The 12732-nt window shown below is 41.4% G+C and overlaps 1 protein-coding gene across 1 annotated transcript; it reads right to left on the reverse strand.

Annotated features, from left to right (window-relative positions):
• Nucleotides 1-598: 598 nt before the first annotated feature.
• On the reverse strand, nt 599-12054 carry tars2 (threonyl-tRNA synthetase 2, mitochondrial). The gene is made up of 18 exons (XM_034127333.1): nt 11887-12054; nt 10222-10397; nt 10006-10120; nt 9578-9699; nt 9004-9112; nt 8439-8503; nt 8270-8348; nt 7477-7623; nt 7283-7381; nt 6626-6795; nt 6377-6539; nt 4499-4636; nt 3965-4042; nt 2123-2223; nt 1419-1520; nt 1253-1325; nt 1001-1115; nt 599-876 (listed from the first exon to the last, which is right to left on the reverse strand). Exons 1-18 carry the CDS (start codon nt 11968-11970, stop codon nt 734-736), a joined length of 2079 nt encoding a protein of 692 aa, XP_033983224.1. The 5' UTR covers nt 11971-12054; the 3' UTR covers nt 599-733.
• Between the last annotated feature and the right edge of the window lie 678 nt (nt 12055-12732).

Here is a 12732-nt window from a genome sequence, read left to right on the forward strand (position 1 = left end):
TCTAAGCGTGTTTCGGACCTTCTTTCTATCTGAGGTGACCTGGGTATGACTTAGAGCGGATGCTTCATCATGAACCTGCTTCACCTTTCCACACTAAATGATCTCCAGAAGAACTAAACACACAATCCACTTCACCTGTTTCACAACCAGCTTTGTTGAAGAGACTGCTTTTGTCCAGTCTGTTAGCTGACGCCTCCCTCGCTCTCTGTGTCATTGTTGTGACTGATGTCTTTTCCATCCTGCTGCCCTCTCTCAATTAAAAAGGAAAAACTTCACATTTTTCTGACCTTTACCTTGACTTGGCTGTTTCCACTAAACAGATGAAAACACACAGCCCTGACACTGCTGCTCCTTCTCCTATTTTAGTCAAATCCCCCTCCGTATCCTCCCTCTCTTCCACTCTTTTAAAGGTCTGCCTGGTTTTCTATTCTGACATCATGACACATACTTACATAAGTGGAAGGTATGCATATTTTACGACTTTTAGTGAACAAATTGCAACTTTAGCAGAGTAATGCTGATAGTAGACTGATAGTGATCTTAAAATACATCACAGACTTGCCAGTGGATGCCATTAATGGACCAATAGACGAGTGAGTAAGCTTTTATAAACTTTTATTACAAATGTTGGCAGCCGACTCCTCAGATAGAGCCAATGTATAACAGCAACAGCTTGAACATGTAAAACAAACTTTTATTTCATCAGTGACATCTTATTGAAAGGGTGTTTTCCTCAAAAGTCTTCTAGATTGCTCCGGGAGTCTCGTAGCTGTGTGAGGGCTGTCAGCACGTCCTCTGTCGGCCTCCTCCCGAGCTGCTTACCCCCCCTGCTCCTCACATTCACTGTCCCACTCTCACTCTCCTTATCCCCCAACACTAGACAAAAACACACAAAGAATGTTCAGCAGTCATTATCTGTAATGGTAAGATCTGTATAGATTAGAAGGGAGCTTTAGTTAAAGATAATAGCCATAGTTTTCATTCTTTTTCTGATCTTTACCAAATATGTAGTTGTACTGGGCCAGCTGAGCAGAGCGGATCTTCTTGTTTAAGGTGGCTCCCTGATCGTCATTGAGGTCAGCCATGAAGCCAGCTTCACGGAGCTGCCGGACCACCTTAATAGAGGAGAGGCACGTCTTTAAAGATTGAATCTGTACTCACATGAACAAGTGAATTAATAATGACAGAAATAAATAAAAGTCAGAGAGGAAGTACACTGGGTACCAGAAATAAATCTTCAAAATAAACATACCTGTTTGCTGTACGACTCACTGTTGCCCCCTACAGGAATCACCATGACCTGCGCTGGGGACAACCACAGGGGCCTGGGGAGAAGAGAGGTAATTGGTAACAGTGAAGATACAGTTAAATACTTATATAATGAATATGACCCCATGTTATTATTAACATCTTCTCACCATCTCCCTCCAAAGTTTTCAGCCAGTATAGCGATCATCCTCTCCAGAGACCCCAGCACTGCTCTGTGGATCATCACCGGCCTGTGCAACTGTCCGTCCGTACTACAGAGGTGGTAAAGAAATACATTAAAATCAAGAAAGAATGACGTTCATGGCAATATTAGGATTTGGGAAAAAAACAAGAAAGGTCAATCAAAAAGTAAAAGCAATAGATCATAACTTTGATGTTAAAATAATTAGGGCACCTTGTTAATATGCTGGAGTAAGCAAAGTCAGACTTTCCCATTTGGTTATTTAATGCATAAATAGTTTATAAAAGTTACTCGATCGTATCTTTACAAATGTCAATTTAGCAATGTCTAATACCATATTTCATGATAAACACCAAAAGGATATATATATAGATATATGGAAACTGTAAGGGAAGTAGAGCAGACTAATAAGAGGCAAAAAGAGGTCAAAGGCAGAAACAGGGAGCACATTGGCCTGAAGTGATAAATTCAATAAAGGACTCATCTTTCATAATTCAATTAGATCCCGATGAATCTGCCATATTAACCTTCACAAATACAGGACATCACAGTAAGCATGTGGGTTCATCAAAAAAAGCTAAAACTATCATACAAAATAGTGTGTGCAGGTTTAAATCACTACAGATGTAGGAATGTTTAAGAGCCAAATGCAGACATTTATAACCGACTCACCCGACATACTGAAGGTCAAATCTGATCGGCAGCTGGAAGTCTAACTGGATCGTGGCACACTGGTGTTGCCTGCCAATTGCATCTTTGATCAGGATGTCAATCTATAAAGAAACACGTGGGAGAGTGTTAGCATCAGGCTTCACTTCTCTACTCTAACACTGCAGGGGACAAACTGCATATTTGTGGACAGAAATGTTTACAAATGGTTTCCAAGAGAAGCTGATCTAGCTCATTGTGGCTTACACACCCTGGCTAGATGGCTGTGAGGAATGTTTGTTTGTTACATGGAGCGTGTTAGTGTGTTTCTAACCCCACCCTGACTTAACCTACCTCCACTCTCTGTCCCTCCACATGAGCTCCAGCATGCACCGTCTGTCTGAAGCTGACTTCCTCTTGATGCTTACTGACTGCTTGCACAAGTAAAAGTAAAAATGAAAATCGCCTCAAAGAAAACAAAGACCATTCTCGAGTCCAGCTTCTTTCTATTTTCATAAAACCATAGTAGCTATAACAACTTTTTATGAACAAATGTCACATTTTTGTTTTTATTGCAGTTCCTGCGGTTGAGGACAGTGTGAACTATCATTTAACGCTCAAAAATGTCTCCCTGCAGAGCCAGGAGGAACACAAAGACGTCTGTGTTGCTCTCTAATCTGTGACGTAACACCAATAAACTCATTATAGAAGAATCCCCTGATAAGATGGGAAATGAGATTGTAAAATTGGTAAAGGAACAATGAGTAGGATTTGTCAGTTGCAGTTTGAAGACAACATTTAAGATTGATTCCACCTCCCTGGTTTAACAATGGTTTTCGGTGTTGGCCAACAGGCGAAACCAACGCTAGATGCACCCTTGTTTTTGAACAAACATCGCATAGCTGTTCCACCGTGCTATGCGTGTGTTTTCTCTGTGACGAGTCATCTATTCTTTTAGCTTCCTATTGGATGCCTGTATAGTATCTGGAACATGTTTTCTGAAACTCAGAAATATCTCTTAAAAGGTCACCTATTGTTCAAAATCCACTTTTTCATGTCTTTTATACATAAACATGTGTCCCCTGTGTAAAGAGACTCTGAAGGTTTCAGGAAACAAGATTCTCTCACTTTTTGTCCTGATCCATTTAAAAACCTGTCTGAAAATGAGCTGATCAGATTTTGGCCACTTTATGATGTCATAACAATTGTTTGGCTTGTGTAACCATTAGCCAATCACCAACCAAGGTAACTGCCGCCCACCTTATCACCTGAATCTCCTCCTAGAGCACCATTGTGTTCTTTTTAACCAAATATCTCGCAGAGGGGCGTGGGGAGTGGCTCCTTATTTTCATCTAAAGTAACAGACAGAGAATCAGCACTTTTGAAACAGGGCTGAAACAGAGGGGATTATGGGATGCTACAATGCATGATCTGTTTGGTGTTTCAAGCCAAACACTTCAGAGACATGTTTTGTATATATCTGAGACCTATAATATATTGATGAAAAACAGAATAATAGGGGACCTTTAATTCGCCAAAATAAAATAGATTCAGGCAGAGGGTTGCAGGGTCTCTGCAGGCAATGACATGGCCACACACTTGTAGTGGGTCATTAGATTTGATTGAGAGGGATTATTCTTTTAAAAGGTTTATACATTGTTTTCTAGGAAAATCATACTCATTTTGTGTTTTCTTCCGAGAGTTAGATTGATACCACTCTCATGTCCGTCCATTATATATGAAGCTACAGCCAACAGCTGATTGGCTTATCATAACAAACCCAGCATGTTTTTAATATTATAAGCATTATTTACACTTGTGTGCGTCAGTCAGTTTCTTTTACTGCGTGTTGCCCTTCCCACTGACCTTTGGTCCGTAGAAGGCTCCGTCTGCTGGGTTCAACTCCCATCGTTCCCCAAAGTGCTGCAGACTCCTTTCCAACTGCTGCTCACACACACAAACACAGCTCAGTAAGTAAGTAGGCGTAGCAGTTAATGTAAGATGTAATGCACATTACCACCATGATGGCCTTTCTGTGTGTGGAGCTTGGAGCCAATATGTTCAATTACAGTCAATTGAATCAGCTTAAACTGCTGCTGTGCCTATTTAAAGACGTCTGTGGGGATTTAAAGATATACATCTACCCAGCAGCTCGGCACAGAGCAGATTTCTATTAGGAAAGTACCACGAGTGGAGCTCATTGTGGATATCATTACACCATGTCATTTAGTTTCAGGATTTCTTTCTGTAACTGTGATTAACCGGGTCCAGATTACAGTGCATACATATTTGAATAGCTGGGCCTGTGTGATCATGGCATATCACAATATGGTCCGGTGATGGTGTGTGTGTGTGTGTGTGTGTGTGTGTGTGTGTGTGTGTGTGTGTGTGTGTGTGTACCTGCTCAGCATTATCCCATTGCTCAGGCTCCCCGAGACATGGTGTAGGACGTGTAGACAGGAGGCAGTGGAAGGAAAATCCAAACACTTGATACACACTCCTCACAAAGTCCAAACATGCCACAATCTCTTCTTCCAGCTGGGGGGGGGGGGGGGGGAGAGTAAAACATGTGACGACTGAGGCAACAAGAGGACATAAGAAATACAAATAATGGGACATCAACATAGGTTAGAGGAGTGTACATTTCAACAAGGCAGAATTAAGAAAAATAAATCTGCCGGTGTTTTTACTGCAAGGCCTCCATAGATTGAATCAGTATTTAAGAAATGTACAGAGCGATGATTATCCTGTGAATAGGAGCTTGGAGAATTATAAGGATCCGGACAGCAGGCACAAGCAGTATCATGGGAACGTCCCAGGGCACTATGTGGAGAATCAGGATTAGAGCCTGTTCAGCCGCACTGATGCACATATTGAGGTGTAATGTTTAAACAGGACAAAGACCTTCATTCATACAGACCAAGGCCTCCTGGAATGTCTTGAAAGTTATTTGTACAGCCCATCTAATCAATGTAATGTGGTCCCACATGTGTCCCATTCAAAGCTACCACCACACTTACAGCACCTTAAGGGGCCTACACACCAAACTGACACCAAAGAACACGTCCCGACGGAACACGATTGTTGTGTCGCCACACGTCTCCTGCGTCTTGGCCAACAGTCGCACTGGAACACACCGCAAAGACTTCAGCCGACGGCCAAGTAGCACGTACGAACTGCGCATGCGTGAGTGGCAATAACTCTCCTTACCAGCAGGCGGCGGTAGTGTGTATTCGTCATTCAAAAGAGGCAACAACCGGAAGACAGACTGCGTGATATAAACAAACAACAAATAGCGTGTGCGTTCCATTTTCACTCTACAGCGAGAAGCTCATGGGGCTTTCCCGAACCTGTGTCGAGAGCTGGAGTTAAATGAAATCTCAGATTTGCCTTCTTAATAGTTTGTTTGGGTCCCTCACTTCCGTTTCGCTTCTCATGCACTGATTCGCTAAGCTGAACAACCAATCAGAGTGATTCCTTTGGCCGACGGCCTTTAGCCGACAGCCTGTTGAATTGGCGGCGGAAGGTGTCGGCACGGCCGAAAAGACACGACGGGGCGGGACACACCAATCTGAGTAGGGCGACAGGACGCTCATCGACGGCCAGACATCTATCGAGGGCCGAAATCGGCTTGGTGCGTAAGGACCTTTAAAGTTCAACCCAGAATAAAAATAACTTATTGCTTTTCTTAGTTGGCTTGTTCTGTGTGAGTTGCAAAGTCTCTGAGATATCAGCCTCTTTTGTAGTGTAATGAAACTAGATAGTGCTTGGCTTGTGGGGATCATACTCAACAGCAACTTCTCTTTCCAGAAATCATGACTCGTTTTTCAAGATAATCCGCAGACTTAGTTGTTTTGTTTCTGACAAACCACAATGTCACTAGTTTTATCATGACACAACAATATTATATTGATTTTTTGGAGAATCTGTATTTGCTGATTTAACTAAGTATCTATTTAAATCATTATATAATACAGAATGCAACTCAATTCAGAATTTTTAGCCAGGAAAGATTGTTCTAAAAGAAAAATGCACAACATAATTGTCATGAATTCTGGAAAAATGTTGCCATCTCATACCATTATATTTGAAAGGAGGCAGACATCTCTGAATAAGATATCTTGAACACTTGGAAACTCAGACCAAAACATTCTAGATTGATACAATATGACTACAGGCAAGTGGAAAAATGTGGGTTTCTTATTATTGGGTGAAACTTGCGGTGGTCTAGTAAAAAAACTGCAACAATGTATGCATATTCAGATGGGTTATGTGTACCTGATCAGGTGTGCAGAAGATGTGAGCGTCGTCCTGGCAGAACTTTCGAACCCGAGTGAGACCCCCGAGCGCTCCGGAGAGCTCGTTACGGTGCAGCGCCCCGAAGTCGGCCCACCGCAGAGGCAGCTCCCTCCAGGAGCGCACACGCTGTTCAAACATCAGACTAAACACAAGAAGCAGAGTGAGGCTCGGTCTCTATGAAGGTGCTAAACTGTGTGTGTTTTTGTGTGAGAGTGTGTGTGTGTTTACCAGTGAGCAGGACAGTTCATGGGCTTGAGAGCGTAGGTCTGAGAGCCCTCGGACGTCACAGTGAACATGTGCTCGCTGTAGTGCTCCCAGTGGCCCGAGCGCTCCCATAATGCAGTGCTGTACAGGGTTGGGGTCACGACCTCGTTGAATCCTCGCCTTCGGTATTCACTCTACGAGAAGCAGGAAGGAAGGATGTGTGTGACAATGAGTGCAGGAGGGGGAGCAGACTGTCACAACAGAGCACTAATTGAAGGCTAACAAGAGCAATATCCTGACGGCTGGTATGAACATGTTTAACCTCAGGATACCATCAACACAGCATTTATTGTTTTCTTTATGTGTGTACATGTTTATGTGAGGGATGCTAACATGCACGATATTATAATTTAAACCCAAATACCATTTAAATTAAGACATTTTAAGCTGCATTTTTTGATTACCCAAAACCATACTGAGGTCAGAGTTGAAGTTTCATATTTAAATGACGACCTGTGGGGTATTTCACTTCGAGTTACATAAGCTGGGCTGAACAGAGTTATAACATTTAGGTTCATTTTAGGAATAGTGCTGCAGATAGGACAGAGGCGGCAGGTGAAGTTATACTGTAGAGTTTATTTGTTCAGTTATTTAAACAGACTGAACAGAGTTTATGTTCACCTTAATGAAGTCGGTGAGGGTGTTGTAGATGTAGGCTCCTTTAGGCAGGAAAAAGCAGCTGCCTGGACTCACATCATTGAAGAAGAACAGCTCCTGGTCCTGTACAAAAACCATACACATGAATATTTATGACCATAAAACACAATTTCCTGATCTTATTTTATGAAACTGTCCTAATTTAGATTTTGTCTCACCGTCCCGATGCGTCTGTGGTCCCTCCTCCTCGCCTCCTCCCGCTCCCTCTCCCACTCCTCCTTGTCCTTCTCTCCTGGAAAGGCCACACCTAAAAGACGCATCAAACCGGAGGACTCTGTCTCATTGGCCAGGGTCACGGGCGAGAGCTGGGATGTAATAGATGTGAAGTGAGGAGGAGAAGAGGAAGAGAGAAAATCACGAGTGAACAAAGAGGCGGCAAAAGACAAAGGGGGAGTGAGGGTCTGCCAGGAGACAAGGGCTAACCAGGAGAGTGACAGCATGTCTGATAGATGGCAGTGTGTTTGTAGGGGCTGAGAACAGGAAACTGGCCTCTGACAAACACAACATCCTGCTGCTGATATTTCCTGCCCAGTGGCTGCCCAGAATGAAAACCCCTCTCTCTCCCTGGATCAATACAGACAAGGGACATTCCTCCAACCCGGCATGTGTCCCACTGGGCCAAAGGAGTCCAAATTAAACACACTTTTAGAGGGTAGATGAGGTTAAGCCACCCTTTTTGATCATCATGTATAAAATGTAAATTATTCAAAGTATTATTCAAACCTTCAATATGTATATGTATACGGATACACAGCTAAAAGAAAGTAGAGCTATAATAGATTAAATATTGTTGAGCTTTCAACAATTCACAAGATGAGATTGGATAACATGGCTAATTAACACATTTGGGAACAGTTGTACAATACAAATTCAAAGAGACAAAAGGAGAGAACATTCAGATATATTAAACCAAAAAAAGGCACACTGACACACTCACACAAAAACACACACCTGTAGTGTCTTGAAGGCCTTGAGGAAGCCAGTGTGTGGGAGGAGGGGGCCGTCGCAGACCGCTAGGCTGTCTCCACATCTGAATCACACAAGAAAGGATAAACTGGGTTAAATGTTTGAGTTTGGAAGAGACTGCAGGTAAATCCACATCAGGTGTGCGTATTAATACCTGTACACTGTGACAGTGGGGCCGCTCATCTGCTCCTCCACGAGCTGCAGTCTCAGTTTACTGTTCTGTAAGAAGTAAAAAACACAGAACATTCATACATGTCACATATGGAGAGCAGGACAATATGAAGGGGCCTGACATCTGTAAGTAAATATAACCGGCACAGCATAAGGAGCCACTCCTACACAGTGAGTAATATCACTGCTACTCATATGTTATCAAATGCAACATCAACACTCAGTTACACAAATTGCAACAGGTACAGAGCAATTCAGCGTGGCAGAACAAGGACCTGTATTTATTAATGTATGAATAATGATTCTGCTAATTCTTAATTTTACTGGTAGAACATATTAACCAACTCTACATGAAAATGTATATGCAAAGGAAAATATAATTGAAGGGAAAGCACAGGTTTAATGATAAACATTTATAATGACAGCAGTCTATTACGTTTGGCCAGTTTCAGGGACATGGTTTAGGCCCTTGGTTACAATGACAAGTTAAACTGTGTGCTGTTAAAACTGTGTATTGTTATAAAATATAGAACATTGTTATTTCTGACCTGGAAGAGCTCTCGGACCTCTTCAGTGTTCAGCTCCAGTCTGATCAGAGGAAGTTTAAGGGCTGCGGCTTGTTTACATTTCTCCTCCACATCACTCAGAGACAAGGCACTGTGTGGAGAGGACAGAGACACGAAAACATCAAAAGCAATACGTGATCAGACTTGGCGGCAATGAAAATGTTGTTTTTAAAAGGCTAAACAAGACCTATTGTGAATTTTGGGAATCACTACAACTATTTTGTCTTTACAAAGCTCTAGAGTTACTGGAAATATTTAGATAAACCGAGTTGGACACAATCTAACGTAGTCAACCCTGGTATCGAATTCTAAGAATAGCATTATAATAATAACATTATGTAGCCTAATCTGTTTCATAATTTTGCTAAATATACTGGGATTATTCAGAATAAATAGGCATGCAAAAAATGTGAAAAGCATCTGAATGTTGTTTGAATGTCAACATTATGAATGAAGTCCAAGTATTAAGCAGAATTTAGGCTAAATTGTTAAAGCACTCTAGAAATGCAAGTGGTCCACACAAAGCCAGATGTTGAGACAGATTGTGACGGCTCACCTGTTTTCCAGTAGATGGTCGCAGTAAAGCCCGAGCTCTGACGCTCCTTCTCTGCAGACCTCGGCACCGAACACCGTCTGCAACACTCCGCTCAGGACGCAGGCTCCTGTCCGCCATGCTGCCTGAGAGAGGGAGGGTGGTACAGAGTAAGTGTGGAGATATAGAGCGTGTTTTAAACAGTTTCACTAACATAAAAACATCTTAATATCTTCAATTGGAATCCAGTAATTACTAAGATGTTCTTCAGTGCCTTTAGTAAACAAAAAAAACGTTTTTAATTACTTGTTCAAGCAATATTTGAAACACAATCATAAATATCCAGGAGTTACATTGGCAACGGGAATGTGAAAAGAAGTCTGAAATGTTTAGCTTATTAAAATCCACCTTAAAAGGCAATGTGAGAATGAAAGCACGTGCAAAGTGATTACCTGTCTCCCCTCATCTGTGTCAAACCCCAGCAGCTGTAGTTCACAGTCTGCCTCTAGGGGCCGTCCAAGTTCCCACAGCTCTCCATTCACCTTACTGACCAGCGTTCCCTTCACACTGCAAAGAGATGCAAAAACAATGTTATATCCCTTTAGTAAGAACAAACACAATACGACATTAGATAATTATAACATTTGATTTCTGCAAAATGTATTTACCGGGAGCTCTGAGCAATAAAGAGAGGTGTGGTGACACCGGCTGTTGCCTTTACTGTCCGGCCGTCAGCCAGTTGGATACTGAGGCGAGTTTCTGCAGCTTCAGCTCTGCTCTTATTGCCTTGCTTTTCTCGAAGGGACTCAAAGACCCGCAGTCGCTCAGATAAAGCCGAGCACACCTGTAGGGACAAAGGAAACATTTAGATCAGGATTAAAAAAAGGTAGAAAAGATGGCATCTGTAACACTGTGAATATTATGACCTTCATTAAGTGTATTTACTGCTAGGCTGTTGTACTAGAATGCATTAGTTCAACCTAACTGTAATTAATAAACCAGTAACATAGTGTGCATTGTGCAGTAATAATTATATAAATACATGAAAAGTCTTAAACAAACTTTATGATTTCCTTCTCATTTATGTTCACTCACTCCTAGTTTACTTCAGTTAATAGATGACAAACTGAAAACAACAGCCATACACCAAATTATGAATTGTTATTATTATACGAGGACTACTTTACTCCTACTATATTAGGGAACCAAATGTGAGCAAGGAAGCAGACATGTAGGTAAGATTGGGTTCATTTCACTTATATAACACTGTACTGTATATTAACTACATCACAAGTATGTCCAGAAACCCAGTACATGTCCTATCAACTGAAAATCACATTAAGCCTCAAATCAACAAGGTGCATCCAAGCACAAAAAGCTCCAGACATGTGTTAAGTGACTCGCTTAACACAGTATTGTTAGAAAAAGTAATAAATTAATCAAAACAGGAATTTCCTTTTACACATCACATTAATGATGTTCTTCGCACTAACTTTATAATCCACTTCTTATTTACATTAAATTGTATACGAACAGCTGACACCCAGCCACAGCCCAAATGATCAATTTGGAGGTATTCAATAAAAATATTTTGGGTATTGGTAAATAAATTACAGTGTAACAAAGTACATTTACTCAAGTAAATGTACTTAAGTCAACATTTAGGAGACTTCCTCTCTACCTGAATATTTAAATGTTTTGATTTGATTTTACTTCTCCACTTCACAGATAAATAATGTACGTTTACTCTTAATAACTTTAGTTGCTTTGCAGATTTGGATAATTAATGTGAAATATAAACAAGACTTAAATGAGAAGTTAGTTACACCTGGAGTTACATTCACAATCCACCCTGCAGTATACAAACTACAAAGTGATTAAAACTAGCTGGACCTTTACCAGCTTTAATAAAACATGAATGCATCAATAATTATAATTAAAACATAATATATATTATTCTGAAATGGGCGAATTTGCACGAGTACTTTTACTTTTGGTGCTTTAAGAATTGTTGATGCTAATCATTTTGCACTTTTACTCGAGTAACATTTTGAAAGTAGGACTTTTACTTGTCAGTTTTCCTACACTTTCTACTTTTACTTAAGTACACGACCTGAGTACTTCTCCCACCTCTGAAATTATTACAGGTATACTTCAAGAAAGTACCAAAACATGTTAAATATACAAGTCAAAATGACATTTAAAATAGAGATGAATAAGTGTTACACAGCAGTCTCACACACTTGATCTCTCTACCTCTGCACACTGACACTGTTAGCTAGCCTTAGCTGTCACGCGAGTTACTGTACAGTAGAAAGGACAAACTCGCGCACCTGGCTGTACCTCCTGTGCACGCGAAGTGTCGCACGAGCTGCCGAGCGACAGACAACCAGTCTAAACAGCTGTGTCACCGCCATCCTAAACACACTCGGTCATTTCCAAATATCACACATTTCTGTCACCCTTCTGTGAGCGGCCATAACACCGGAAGCACAGATTAGGAAGTACGCGCTGACGTTGTGGGCGTAAACATATGACGCTGCTATGAAGCTCAGTGCGTGCGCGCATCCACATGAGATCTGCACATACGGGAGCTCTGCAGTTGTTAGAGGGCTAATAGAGCCATGCACATGCAGATCAGGAGTTTCTCACATATTTAAATATGATGAAATATAAACGAAACATTGCATTTAAAATCCGGGAGTTGGCGACAGGTGAAACATAACACAAGCTCAGCTATAACCACAGGACATCAGCTAAACTGCGCCAGTACTTCAGTGATCCACTTGTCACAGTATTTTTCAGAGACCTGCAGCATCACGACTGGCAGCCAGGCTGAACAGCACAGTCGATGCTCCATTACGGAGCTGCGCACTTTGCTTTAAACCCCGCCTGATAACTACAGCTGCATTAAAAGCCTGGTTAGCGCCCGATGCATTTGAGATCAATTACTAAATCGAATAAGTCTTACTCAATACAGTTTATATATACCCCGTAAGAAAGCAATCTACATCATGTTAAGCCTTCCCAGCGGATAGTAGAACAACAAAAGACGCAATGTAAAAAGTTAAGAAATGTTAACTACATGCATTAATCATTCAATAGTATCTTGAAGTAAAGACTGTCAGGTGGACTGCTATAGCTAGGTTAATTATTAACTTAAATCTGACATGGGAAGA

The sequence above is a fragment of the Trematomus bernacchii genome, unplaced genomic scaffold (genome assembly GCF_902827165.1).
Source record: "Trematomus bernacchii unplaced genomic scaffold, fTreBer1.1, whole genome shotgun sequence".
Classification (NCBI taxonomy): Eukaryota; Metazoa; Chordata; class Actinopteri; order Perciformes; family Nototheniidae; genus Trematomus; species Trematomus bernacchii.

Coding starts and splice junctions, on each gene's coding strand:
- tars2 (XM_034127333.1), bottom strand. CDS start 11,970: ATGGCGGTGACACAGCTGTTTAGACTGGTTGTCTGTCGCTCGGCAGCT. Junction 6,540..6,625: donor ATGAACTGTCCTGCTCACTG/GTAAACACACAC, acceptor TCTTGTGTTTAG/TCTGATGTTTGAACAGCGTG. Junction 1,521..2,122: donor TTTGACCTTCAGTATGTCGG/GTGAGTCGGTTA, acceptor CCACCTCTGTAG/TACGGACGGACAGTTGCACA.